This window comes from Puma concolor, chromosome C1 (assembly GCF_028749965.1).
Source record: "Puma concolor isolate L17-30 chromosome C1, mPumCon1.1.hap2, whole genome shotgun sequence".
Lineage (NCBI taxonomy): Eukaryota > Metazoa > Chordata > Mammalia > Carnivora > Felidae > Puma > Puma concolor.
In genome coordinates, this window is record NC_141674.1 from 72,173,375 (window position 1) to 72,187,680 (window position 14,306).

The 14,306-nt window shown below is 40.8% G+C and overlaps 1 protein-coding gene across 1 annotated transcript; it reads right to left on the reverse strand.

The window, feature by feature from the left end:
* Positions 1-243: 243 nt before the first annotated feature.
* Positions 244-13,169, reverse strand: BCL10 (BCL10 immune signaling adaptor). The gene is made up of 3 exons (XM_025935067.2): positions 12,841-13,169; positions 5,424-5,712; positions 244-2,385 (listed from the first exon to the last, which is right to left on the reverse strand). Exons 1-3 carry the CDS (start codon positions 12,895-12,897, stop codon positions 2,030-2,032), a joined length of 702 nt encoding a protein of 233 aa, XP_025790852.1. The 5' UTR covers positions 12,898-13,169; the 3' UTR covers positions 244-2,029.
* Positions 13,170-14,306: the final 1,137 nt, after the last annotated feature.

Here is a 14,306-nt window from a genome sequence, read left to right on the forward strand (position 1 = left end):
TATAAATCTAAAACCACTCTAAAAAATAAAGGCTACTAATTAAAAAAAATTAAAAAGTGAGCTCAGAATTGTTGTCTTTGTATGAAGTGATAATATGGTATCTGTAAAAAGTAACTTTGTCATTGCTGCATTCATCAACCTGTCCAATCTGTCATTCTAATTTATACATTTATGGCAATAGGTGGTTTTCAGTGTCTGAAGGAAAGAAAATTGACATCACAGGATTCAGAAAGCCCAAAAGGCTAGGTTTGTTAAAACATTAATTTTATTATCTGTATAGTTAACAGTCTGAAAGAAAACTCAGTGTTATAAACCATAAATGTAGGTGATACAGCGTATCCAAATTTTTTCGATCTGAGTAAATTCTATTTAAATTTTAAAAAGTAACCACATATCAAATTTTTATTGTCATCAACGAATGAAAAGCCTCCTTCTGCTTTTTAAAGAGATTTCTTCAAATGTAATGTTACTATTTTCTTATGCCTTGCTGAAGGTGAGATGTTTCCCTATAATCCTTAGAAAATGTTACACTACAAAAATCATCCAGGCTTGAAAAAAATTTTAAAGCCAATATGCCAATCTTCTTCATGACTGATAAATTCATTGGTCTATCCAGAAATGCAACTTGATCTCACAACCTGAAGTAATGTGTGTATAAAAATTGGCATATATAAAAAAGTATTTTAGGTATTTATTTCCTAATGAAATACTTGAAACTTCCAAAACATCCGCACTACAATTTAAAACCTTTTATTGTTAATAGCATATTCCATCTCTGCTTTTTGAAAGTAATGGAAATATATGAGACATATAATCAGGAAAATAGAATTATAATTTAAATAAAAATAGTGACAGCATAAAATTTATAAAGGTGTAAAATTAGTCAAACTTTGTTATGTAACAAAAAGACAGATAAGGCTAATGGCCACTTGTTCCAAACAATATTAAAGACAGAACTGTCACACACACACACACACACACACACACACACACACACACACACACACACTTTGTCCTAGTTATTTCAACTTGTACAGTGGTCTTCATTAAAAGCGAATGAAAAGCACAGAAAAACGTTTTTAAATCTCATCAAATTATATGCAATAGCAGGCTTTTGTCAAGATTTTTATGTAGGAATTAAAATGATAAGCAAAGACTGTGAAAATCCTAAGAAGGTACTATTAGTAAGGTGAGTAAGAAATGTATTTTGGCAAATTGAGATCTTTGGTGGTTCCAACCTCAACATTTCTCTCTGATGTCACCCCACATTAGAAGGGGACTCTGTGGGGTGCCTGGGTGGCTCAGTCAGTTGAGCATCTGACTTCGGCTCAGGTTGTGATCTCACGGGTTTGTGAGTTCGAGCCCAATGTCGAGCTCTGTGCTGACAGCTCGGAGCCTGGAGCCTGCTTCTGATTCTGTGTCTCCCTCTCTCTCTCTGCCCCTCTCCTGCTGGTGCTCTGTCTCTCCCTCTCAAAAATAAAATAAAATAAAATAATTAAAAAAAAAAAAAAAAAGAAGGGGACTCTGTAAGTGTCCCTAAGACCAACTGAGTGGGAAAGAGATTCTTTTCAGTACACTGGCAGTTTTCCTGTCAGTGATTGGCTTTATTCCATCCAGAAATAGCTTAATCTGAAAATTTACTGCTGAAGAATTGGAAAGGACTATTAGACCTCGAAAATTTCTAGCACAACTGCACTGAGACATTATTCCCAGCCTGAGACTCTACTCTCAAATAGAGCAATGTTCTCTGTTAGTCTTAAAACATAAAAAATGTGAACACACTCAAGATACCTCAAAAATGGAAAGAACAGAAAACACTGAAAATTACATGATCAACATGATTTTCTTTAGCTATCTAAAAGTATGCTTCTTTTATTCTAAAAGACTTTATTTACAAAGTATGCTTCCATTGCATTTTAAAAGACGCATATCAAATGTTAAGTCATTATAGCAATTCTATAAAAAGATTCATATCCTTTCAAATATTTTTTGTCATTATTAAAAAAAAATTAGAAGGCTGTAATCTCAGTCACTGACGCGAAAGAGCACGTGATCGTAAGGGAAGAAACATCTCACTAGAGTTTCCACAAGTTCCTCCTCCTTCTAACTGCAGCTCCGGCGGCAAAGGCGGGGCCCCAGGGTCCCCAGGTCTGGGAAGCGTAGTTGAAGAGAAGGTGGGATTGTCAGTTCTGCCCACTTCTAGAACAGGCAAATTCAAGGAAGACTCCGTAGAAAAAAAGGGGGCTGTGCTGGATTCTCCTTCTGGATGGTATATGACAGTGGATGCTCTCAGTTTTTCAGAGAAATTACTCTCATCTGAATTTGTTCTACAGAAGTTGTTTGTGGCGCCATCTGGAAAAGGCTCACAGCTGCTACATTTCAGTCCTACAATAAAATTATTCAGATGTAAATGAAAAAGTCACTAAAACAAAACAAAACAAACATACAAAAAAAACTCCAGCCCATACTCATCTTGTAAGTTTTGAAAGATTACAAGCTGGTTACCACACAACCAAAAATTTAAATAGCAGTTTATAAATTCTGTCATAATCCGTTTCATGTTTCATTTGCTTTTCCCAACAACCATGAAGTACACCATTATTTTTTATTTCCTAGATAAGGAAGTCATCGCAAAGAAGCTAAATGACATGCTGTAAATCACATTTAATTTGTGTACTCATATACTTAACTACTGAATGACCTGGAAAAAATTATGTGGCCCCTAAAATTTTTCATAAAGTAAGAAATAGCTTTCACAACTAATATTCTTTAGCATTCTGGCACAAACGCAGTAAGAAACAAACTGTAAACAGGGCATATGCTAAAATTCTATGAGTTAATACCAATTATAGATTCCTGAGTCATAGGGTGTTAGAAGTAGAAGGAATTTTAGAGGTCCCCTGGGATAGCTTCTCACTATCAGAGACGAGAAAATAGAGGCCTCAAAGAGTTAAGTCATGCCCAGCATTCTAGAACTACTTCATGGGAAAGTGAGAACTAGAACCCAGGTCTCTTCACATTAAATAATGTTCTGGTTCCCAACCTTAGAGTTTAAATGATAGTGGCTCTTCTGATCAAAGAATTTTACCATATCCAATGGGTATAGGTATCAATTAGCCTCAGGGTGAAAGAATGAACACAAACAAATTTTATCTGTTCGGCTTAGCAAATATTTAACCTGTCTATAGGCACAGAACATCCTGAGTTGACAAATTTTATGGAAAATCTGCAAAGTCTATAAAGTACATTTATATGTCATTTTTTCCCCCACTAGCTTTTCAGCTTCACAATACATTCAGCATTTCTGTTCCATGCTATATAAACAATTTTCTTTTCTTTCTTTCTCTTTTTTAATGTTTATTTATTTTTGAGAGAGAGAGAGAGAGAGAGAGAGAGAGAGAGAGAGAGAGAGAGGCAGAGAGAGAGGCAGAGAGAGGCAGAGAGAGAGAGGGACAGAGGATCCAAAGCAGGCTCTGTGCCGACAGCAGTGAGTCCAATGCAGGACTCGAACTCACAGACTATGAGATCATGACCTGAGCCGAAGTCAGACACTCAACTGCCTGAGCCACCCAGGCGCCCCTAAATGATCTTCTTAAATGTGCTCAGGAGGGAAGACTTCCAGTGTGTCCCAGTATGGACTTAACAGACTGTGAGTTTCTTAAGAGCAGAGTCCTAAATTACTCATTTCTGTATCCCCAGTGCCTAGAACAGCTGGAGTAGAGCTATATCACATGCACATTTATCTCAAGTGCTCTGCAGAAAGGCAGAGAGAGAGAGAGAGAGAGAGAGAGAGAGAGAGACGGAGAAGGGGAGAGAGAGAGAGAGAGAGAGAGAGAGAGAGAGAGAGAGAGAGACGGGGTTTGTGGGGAGAGGAGGATTTAAACAGTGCAGGCAATTCTATGAAGTATTCCAATTGGTCAGGGTGTACTCCGGGATGAGGGTGAGATGTGGGCGGTGAAATTTGCTGAGCCGTTAATCAACCTCCATTCCCACACCCTTCCCGTCTTGCCAGACTGTGACTCTAGTATTTAAAATTACGGATAACTTCTATAACATGATTCTTTTTTTTTTTTTTAATTTTTTTTTTTTTCAACGTTTATTTATTTTTGGGACAGAGAGAGACAGAGCATGAACGGGGGAGGGGCAGAGAGAGAGGGAGACACAGAATCAGAAACAGGCTCCAGGCTCTGAGCCATCAGCCCAGAGCCTGACGCGGGGCTCGAACTCACGGACCGCGAGATCATGACCTGGCTGAAGTCGGACGCTTAACCGACTGCGCCACCCAGGCGCCCCTATAACACGATTCTTATAAACATGCCGCCCACTTCATTCTGTGATTAGCAGGTGGAAGAAGAACTATCAGAGTTGGACTTACTATAAAAATACTTCGTCTATATATTGTTCTTCGTGTGTGATGTGCATTTTCAGCGGTTATTTTTGAACAGATTGAACTGACATTCTGCTGACTTCAGAAACCAGCTCCTGCGTATACCGGGATTTCATTACAGTTAGAACTCAGATTTCATTACCCTCAGAACACTGAGTGATAGTCGTCCACTTTTCCAGTGAAATGGCATGATAAAAGGTAAAAACAATGTAAATCAAATGTAATTCTGAAGCTGAAACTTTTTGAATAAAAACAAAATGATCATTTCTGGGTTTTCAGTTTTGTATTTTTCAAGAAAAAAAATTTTTTTTAAATTTTAAGTAGGCTCCACACCCAATGTGGGGCTTGAACTCACATCTCTGAAATTAAGAGTCACGTGCTCTACTGACTGAGCCAGCCTGGAACCTCTGTATTTTACTTTTAAAAGCACTGTCAGGGGCACCTGGGTAGCTCAGTTGGTTAAGCATCCGACTTCAGCTCAGGTCATGGTCTTACAGTTTATGAGTTCGAGCCCCGCACCGGGTGAGCTCAAGCCCTGCTCCGGGCCCTATGCTCTCTTCCTCTTTCTAACTGCACCTCATGGGATTCTCGCTTTCTTCCTCTCTCTCTGCCCCTCGCTCACTCACATTCTCTCTCTTTCAAAAGTAAATAAATAGCAAAAATAAATAAAAATTTAAAATTCAATAAACATTACAAATAAATGAAAGCAGGGGCGCCTGGGTGGCGCAGTCGGTTAAGCGTCCGACTTCAACCAGGTCACAATCTCACGGTCCGTGAGTTCGAGCCCCGCGTCGGGCTCTGGGCTGATGGCTCAGAGCCTGGAGCCTGTTTCCGATTCTGTGTCTCCCTCTCTCTCTGCCCCTCGCCCGTTCATGCTCTGTCTCTCTCTGTCCCAAAAATAAAAAAATAAAACGTTGAAAAAAAAAAAAAAAAGAAGTTTAAAAAACAAACAAAAAAAAAACACAACAAAAAAAAAACAAATAAATGAAAGCATTGTCACATTTAAATGAATTCTTGGCCACTTAAAATAGTTTACCTTTCAGATGTTCTAGTTTTATATTTCTAAGTTTCAGCACTTCATCTGTAATCTTCTGAATCAGGAAGTTCTGTGTTTTTTCTCGCCGAATAGATTCAACCAGCGTATCTAGTCCTTTGGGGTTTTCTTGTAAGTAGTCTAGTAATTTTCCAGCCCTTTTTCTACTTGATGTTCGGCAAGAAATTTCTTCAGTGTCTTCTCTACTGAGTATTTTTTTTGCACGTAGATGATCAAAATGTCTCTCAGCTATGATTTTCTCACACAGGTATACACGTAAATTTTCTAAAGCCTAAAAGATACAAACCATGCTTCAGTGTTTTTGTTTTTTTTTAAACACCAGAGGAAATCACATAGGTGACTGATTATTAGGTGACTATTATTAGAATCTTAACTGGTGGGAGAAAACGTACTGAAGTCAAGAAACTCAGGCCTACTAAGATCTATGTTATTAAGACAAACGGCCAAGCGGACAGAAGTAGGTCCTAGACTAAACATTGCTCAGTTTCTATGCTGCTTTAATCTCATCTTCACACCTACACACCGAGACCAGGCTATTATGAGGAGGGGGTGAATCTAGAGGGCCTGGGTCGTGGAAAGAGGGAGGTCTGCTGCGCGCCTCCACCTTCAGGGGTACAGATGAGAGCAGAGGCTTCCATACATTTTAGTTACCATTTAACAAGGAATCCGAGATTAGTCAGGACCAAAGAGGAGAGCTTAGTGAGGTCTCATAATTTATAACTTTCTCATGTTTGTTAATTTTCCATTTTCCTAGAGTAAAACAAAATAACAGTAACAATAATAATAACAATAATAATAACAACAGAAACCCTGCACTAAAAGGACTCATAATGTATCTATCTTTGGAGTCAGTTGGAAAGACTAACTCAGTGAGTCAGTTGGGAGAAGGAAAGCAGAAGGGGTGGGGGTGGGGAGGCAAACGCTAAAGAAATAGTGAATGTTGGAAGGAATTAAAGAAATGAAAAGGAAATCACAGAAAACAGACCTAGATCTGAGAAGTGCCTCAGGAAATTTAATTAGCAGAAAACTGATGTGGGTCCCAATAAATAGCATTAATAATTTGATTCTGCTGACTATACTCTAGCTCCTTCATTTACTAGATATGTGATCTTGGGTAAGTTAACTCCTCAGTGCCTCAGTTTCCTCATCAGAATATTATGAGAAATAAATACATGTAAAATACTTAGAAATGTGCCTGGTAAATAGTAAGTGGTCAATAAATGTTAGCGATGAAGACAGTGATGACTAAATGGACTCACAGGTATCATGATGAGCTAGAGGGAATGAAAGATCTTAGAAATACCCTACCTAGTACATGGTGGCAGGAAAGCAAGCTAGGTGAAGGGTTCCTATAGTTCTCAGGCCACTGAATTCCCACATTCATTTATGTATTCACACAACAAACATTTCGTATATCTAAATACCTACTATGCTATGTGCTGAGCATACAAAGATGAACAAGGCTTGGATCCTACATGCAAAGGGCACATGGTCTAGTTGGGAGAATACATAACAAACTCAAGCCAGTAATTATAAAACAATGTGAAAAGACCCAGAATTAAAAAAAAAACAAAAAAACAAAAAAACAAAAAACAAAAAAACCCAAAAAAAACACAAGTACTGGGAAAGCACAGAGTAAGCAACTAACTGTACCTCTAGACCTGGGAAGTTTACAGAGGCTATACTTGTAGCATGAAGGTGCACAGAGGGAAACACTAACAAGACTAGGGTAATTGGGATGAGGGGTGCATGTGAGGGTGGTGAGAAATTAAGCTGGAAAGGAAAACAGGTCAGATTAGGGAAGAACTGTTATAACATGTTGAGGAAAATACATCTCCCTGTAGCCAAAAGAGTCATCAAAGGTTTATAAATCAGAAGCAATAAAAAAAACTTCTGCAGAGGACTGGGGGTTGGGGGGAGCAAAAATTGGGAGACCCATAAGAAGATTGCTGCCATATTTTACATAAGCTATGTTGAGTGTATGAATTTAAGCTGTGGGGATGGAGACAATAGATTTAAAAGCTGAACTCCTCGAGGGGCACGTGGGTGGCTCAGTTGGTTAAGTGACCGACTCTTGATTTAGGCTCAGGTCTGAGCTCATGGTCCATGAGATAAAGCTGCACTATCACAGTTGTGCTGTCAGAGTGGAGCCTGCTTGGGATTCTCTTCCTCTCTCTCTCTGCCCCTCCCCCACTGGTGTCCGCACTGTCTCTCAAACAAACTTAAAAAAAATAAATTAAAGGGGCGCCTGGGTGGCTCAGTCGGTTGAGTGTCCGACTTCAGCTCAGGTCATGATCTCGCAGTTTGTGAGTTCGAGCCCCGTGTCGGGCTCTGTGAGGACAGCTCAGAGCCTGGAGCCTGCTTCGGATTCCGTGTCTCCCTCTCTCTCTGCCCCTCCCCTGCTCATGCTCTGCCTCTCTCTGTCTCAAAAATAAATAAAAACATTTAAAAAAATTAAAAAAAAAAAAAAAAACCTGAACTTGAAAAACTCCATCTGCTGTCATTTTTACCACTTAGATGCTGATCATTCCCAAATTTGTATATGCAATCAAGACTTTCCAAAGGTACTTGGACATTCCAAAAGTACTTCATTTTTAAAAAAAAAAAAATTTTTTTAATGTTTTTTTATTTTTGAGACAGAGGGAGACAGAGCGCGAGTGGGGGACGGGCAGAGAGGGAGACACAGAATCTGAAACAGGCTCCAGGCTCTGAGCTGTCAGCACAGAGCCAGACGCGGGGCTCGAACCCACCACCTGTGAGATCATGACCTGAGCTGAAGTCGGACGCTTAACTGACTGAGCCACCCAGGCGCCCCTCCAAAGGTACTTCAAATTCAACATGTCCCAAACCAAATTTATTACCTCTGCCTGTCCCTTTCCTCTGATATTCTTTTTTTGTTTTTTAAGTAGGCTCCACTCCCAGTGTGGACTGTAAAGCGGGGCTTGAACTCACAACCCCGAGATCAAGACCTGAGCTGAGATCAAGAGTCTGATGTTTAATCAAGTGAACCAGCCAGGTGCCCCTCCTCTGATATTCTTAACTAATTTGGGAGTACCACCACCCATCCAATCATACAATAAACCTACAACTCATCCTTGACTTCCTGTCTTTCACTCACTTGCCATATCTGATCACCCATCCACCAAGTCCTGCCAATTTACTCCTTATTTTTACTGAATCTGCCCCTTCACTTCATCTCTATTATAATCTTGCCTTAGTTCAGGTCTTTATCATATGCTGCATGGACTATTAAGAATAGACACCTAGCTGTACTTCCTAGTTCTTTCCTCCCACTCAAATGTCTCCTTCACACATCTATTAGATCTTCCAGTTTTTCAAGAAAAAAAGTACCATACGAATTTTACTAATATTGAAATACTGTCAGTGAATTTTGTAAAAATTTAAAATAGTGTGTTCCACCAACTTAAAAGATGAAGTTCCTCAACTATGGCAGAACAGTGGAGAGGTCGAGTTTGGCTCTGGATCAGGCCAACTTCAGTTCGGATCTTAAATCTGCCATATACTCCTGTAAGAGCTGGGGTAAGTTATTTAACCCCTCTAAGCTTTGGGTTCCTTACTGAAAAAATAGTGATAAACACTTCCCTTGAAGGACCTTCAGAAGGACTAAGTGAATATGAAGGCTCGACACAGTTCCCAATACACAGTAAGTACTCAATAAATAATAGCTGTTTGATAATGGCAGACAGGGCAATTCATAGTATGGATCCTGCCTACCTCTCCAGCTTAATCTATCACCACCTCCATGTGTCCTGGTACATCATATTCTACCTAAAATTGCTGTTTATCACTCTACAGTTCATTGTGTTTTTACCTTTGTCTTGTTTTCTCCTCTCATACCCAAAGTCTGCATTTATCCTTTAAGATTGAGCACAGTGGGCATCTCCTTCGCGAAGCTTTGCTTAAACTCCCTAGACGGAGTTAGGCACCCCTCTCCTCTGTCCCTGTAGCATCCTGTGCATATATTTCACTTTTCTATATAGCAGGACTCCACAATTCATTTCCACTATGTCTCACTACTCTTCTCAGCTACAGTGACCTCCTGTCAAATCTGATACTTGCCAGTCTTCATCTTACTTCTCAATAGGGTGGACACAGTTGACCACTCCCTCCTTAAAATACTCTTTTCTTGTTTTAGAGGAATACCACACTCTCCTGGCTTCATTCTCATCTCTGTGGCTGTAACCTTTCACTTTGTAAAACTCCCCTGTGATCTCCCTTTTCCCTTCCAGCTCTCAACTTCCTAGGTGAACTCATTCAATCCCACATTTATAGTTCTAGCTCAGATCTCCTTTCTGATCTTCAGACTTGTAGGTCTAATAGCTGATTTGACATTTTCACTTACCAATCTAATTCCACTCTCTTTCTCAACTAAATCTATCACCAAGTGATATCATTTCTACTTCAAAAATCCATCTGGAATTCCCTTGTTCCATCCATTTTGCCTGCTTTGACCCTGATCCAAATCACCCATTAGCTCTCAACTATATAAATTCTAAGAATCTCCGCACTGGTTTTCCTCTTCTCACTTCTGCTCTCCTCAGTTCATACAATACGCAAGGAGACTAAAAATATAATTCTTCAATAGGTCCCTACTATACTTGGGGAAAAAATCCCAACACTTTATTACCGTCTCTAAGACCCTTTATGATCTAGCTCTAGCCCACCTTTCTAACTTCACCTCAGGGCACCTGCTGCCTTCTGCCTTCTTCCAATTTCCCCAAGTCATCAAGGTCTTGCTTGCTTTAGGTCTTTTGCAAATTCTATTCTGCCTAGAATAGAATTATTCCCCCAGTTCTGTCATATTCTTCAGCAGCCAATTTAAATCTAATCTTCCCTGACCATCCTATTGCAAGTAGATTCCCCCCTGCTATTGTCTCAACACCTGTCTCCTTCATAGTACTTAGCTTAATCTGTAATCATATATTTATTAATTTTCAACCCTAACGACCTGTATGTTTAAAGCAGGCAAAAACCAGATATGTTTTGTTCAACTCTGTATATCTTGCACTTATCAGAATGTCAAGTAGTGTTATAGATGAATGTAAAATACATTGCACTTATCCCGTAATTGGAGATTATCGTTTTATGTCTGTCTCCCTCCTTCCAAGAAATCAAGCTTTTCAAACTGGGACTGTGTCTTAGTTTTTAATTTTTGAATTGTTAGAATCACCCATGCTTCACAGCAGAATGTAATCCATATTTATGAAACAGAACTAAATTCAACCAAAAAGATGAGGTAAAGAACTAGATGGGGGCAGGAGGTGGGGACGGAAGGAGCACAGTGAAAAAGTGGGATTTTCCAGGAGGATGGGTGGTGGTACACTATCCATCAAGACAGAGAATACAGCAGGGACAGCAAGCAGCTTTGGGGAAGGGATAATAAAAAGTTCAGTTTTTGAGTGTGCAGAAAAAAGAAGTGGATTTCCAGCAGATATTTGGAAATAAGCACCTAGAGCTGACAGATAAGGAAGTCCAAATATGTGTATGATAATTTTATTTTTTTTAATTTTTAAATGTTTATTATTGAGACAGAGACAGAGAGAGAGAGAGCAGGTAAGGGCCAGAGACAGAGAGGGAGACACAGAATCTGAAGCAGGCTCCAGGCTCTGAGCTGTCAGCATGGATCCCGACGTGGGGCTGGAACTCACAAACTATGAGATCATGACCTGAACCAAAGTCGGATGTTTAACCAACTGAGCCATCCAGGCACCCCTGTGTATAATTTTAAAACCTTCTGAAGTCATCAACCGTTTTGAAAATAGCATGAAAAAAATTTCTAAGAAAAAAATATGCACATACTTTTTTTTTTAATAGACTTCCCGAAACCCATTCATGATTCCTCAAGGTTATGAATTTCTGATATAGCTATAAATTGAAATCATGGAGATGCATAGTATCAATGAACTGATAGGAAAAAAATGAATTAAGACCTGGGAGACACTCCTCATATCTGTGATTGTGTACAGGTTTTATATTTATGCCCACTCCTAACCTCTCACAACCCCTTTTTTTTTTAATCAGCTGTAAATTGGGGACGATAATTATTTCCCTCAGAGGCTGCTGTAAAGATTAAATGGAAACATTGCAAAGTGTGTGACAAAAAAACCTGGAACACTGAAGGCTTAGTTCTTGACATTCCTGTTTTTACTGGCACAAATTTTATATAAAACAACATTCAGGTATTGTACAGTAGTTATCAGTGTCCCAGTCTTATCTCAAATAGAATGTAAAGCAGAGGCCTGACTGTCCTTTTTTTTTCTTTCCAGGCCCAAGAACAGTACTTTATCCATACAGTAAGTGCTCCATAAATATCTGAATGAGGAACCTAAGGCACAAATCCCAGTCATAGCCAGTTTCCTTCTACTGATGAGTCATACCAATTGTAATTGCGAGTTCAGTGTAATAAACCTTTCCAGGGAGGGAAAAGGGAAGAATTTAAGGTAGATTAACGTTTAAAAAGCTGCTGTTTTGTCCAGTTCACAAAGATGATTCTGTATACATACTGCAGTGTTAAACCAGAACTCATTTTCTGTTGAGTTTCTGTTTTGGCAGGTTTTTTTTTTTTTTGAGTTTCTGTTTTTAATTTGAAATTATGTAAAGTATTTTAGTGGTACTCCTATAGGTCTCACATGGCAAAACAATTAAAAGCAAAAGAGAACAAGAAATACCTTAACAAAGTCATTCTTTGCAAATAAGTATTAAGATGTGTGCAGTTCTGCAACATCCAAGCAAAAGAGACTAATTTAGGTACTGAGTATTTTCAGCATTTACCTGTATATTAATTTTCGACTACACCGCCCCCCCCTCAATTTAAATATGTGGGCGTTTGCCTACTAGGGGAATTCCAGGTTGTGCTTTCAGCTGTTGAGCTTCCCCCAACCCCCTTTATAAAAGAGTTTCACATATTTGCTTTGGGATCCTTTAACTGACTTTGCTCCAGGTTGAGCCAACGGCCTAAGGAGTCTGACTCAAGGATGAACCTGGGCAGTCGATTCCCAACAACGCAGCTCCAAAGTACAGCGGGGGTAAAAAAAAAAAAAAAAAAAAAACACCAGAGGAAGAGTGAAGAGTGGGCAAACAGCTGACTGCGAAGAAACGCTCCACTGGACAAGGTTTCAGAAACCCAAGCCCTGCTTTTAGCGATTTAAAACGTAGATTAACAGGTCACGGGGGATCACTTCCACCAAGGCCCTCGGATGTAGGGCTCCCAGCAGTCCTGCGGTGTCTGGACCTTCCGCTTCTCTGACCCGCAGGCTCTTTTCCGACTCGGACTCCCACTCCGGGTTTCCGCTTTCCTTGCCCGCCGGGCCGCAGCCTGCCCCTGCCCCCCCTCGACCCCCGGCCCTCGGCGGCATCTGGACCAGGCTATGCTACTTACGTCCTTCTTCACTTCTGTCAAGTCCTCCTCGGTGAGGGACGGCGCGGTGGGCTCCATGGCGGAGACGAGAGTTAATGCTTCTTCCGGGTCCGGGAGCTGCCGCAGCACCGCCAGGCCAGGCTGGGGGCTTCGGCCTCCGGGCGAAGGGGGAGGAGGGAGGCAGCCCCGGGCTAGAGGAAGAGGGCTGCCCCTTCGAAAACAGAGGGGCTCAGAGCTGAAACCCGTAGAGCTTCCGGCTCCGCCTCTAGGGCCCAGGGTGCTGTAGACTTTTACGATTCAAAGCGCGCTTAGCGCCGGGTTCCTTCCTCTCCAGGAGACTCGCGCGCAGGTCCCTCCCCTCCGCGGGGCTGGGCCAGCCTTAGAGCCCGCCCCATCTCTGCGTCAGCCAATCGGTGCCCCTGGATCCTTTCAGGCGTGGCTCCGCCCACAGCCTCCGCACTCTATTTGCAAGGAGAGGCCGGTTGGCCTCCCGGTAAGGACTCGTTTCCGTGGGTGGGGCCCGTTACTCCTCCTGCCGCCCGCCCCCGCCTCGGCAGGCTGCTCACTGGTGGAGGCGGGCTCGACCTGTTTGTACCTCTGGGTTCCTCCCTTTTTCCCAGACCCTGCCCTACAATATCCGGTTGCTGTGTTTGCCCACTAAAGTAGTTAATTTATTTGGTCGCGTACAGATTCGCCCGCGTACGCGTACACAATACACACAGACGCAGCTTAACTACAATGTTAAAGAACTTTTTTGAAAGACAAAAAACACTCATAATCCTCCTCCCCCTCTTTAATACTTAATTTAACGTCTGCATACTTTTTGGTTACTGTTTTTTATAATCCTATTTCCTTATTTACTCATCTGTATAATAAAGACATGTCTACCTTACACCTCTCACAGGGCTGCTGTGAGAATTAAATGATACTATTAATATGTGAAGTTCTTAGAGGTACTTGGCACACAGTATGAACTCTATTACTGTCTTGTATTACTCATTTATTGAGTTCTTAGTAACATGTTCTGGTCATCTTATCCTGGAAGAGTTATCTTATTTTTATGCAACAGACTGATAGCTATTCCCAGAATGGTATCTAACTACCAATAGAGGTGTATACAAAACAACATGAGTAATGAATAATGTGGGTAAGCTGAAAACAGCCTGGGCCCGAGACGGTGGTTTGGACGACATGCTAAATAAGCTATAGTATTGGTAGATAGAAATGGCAAGAGGACCAAAGGCAAACTTGGGAACTCCAACATTTTTTTTTTTCTTTTTTAAGTAAACTCTACACCCAGCATGAGGCTGAAACGCACAAACCAAGATCGAGAGTCCCATACTCCACCCACTGAGACAGCTAGTCAGGCATCTCTTGAAAACTCTAAGGGAAGGGAAACAAAAGAACCAGAAAAGAACAATGTTGCCAAACCCATATCAATGTAGTTTTGATCACATAACATTGCATCATAAGCTTTTAACAGGTTA

Coding starts and splice junctions, on each gene's coding strand:
- BCL10 (XM_025935067.2), bottom strand. CDS start 12,897: ATGGAGCCCACCGCGCCGTCCCTCACCGAGGAGGACTTGACAGAAGTG. Junction 5,713..12,840: donor TGACAGAAGTGAAGAAGGAC/GTAAGTAGCATA, acceptor TGTATCTTTTAG/GCTTTAGAAAATTTACGTGT. Junction 2,386..5,423: donor AAAACTAGAACATCTGAAAG/GTAAACTATTTT, acceptor ATTTTATTGTAG/GACTGAAATGTAGCAGCTGT.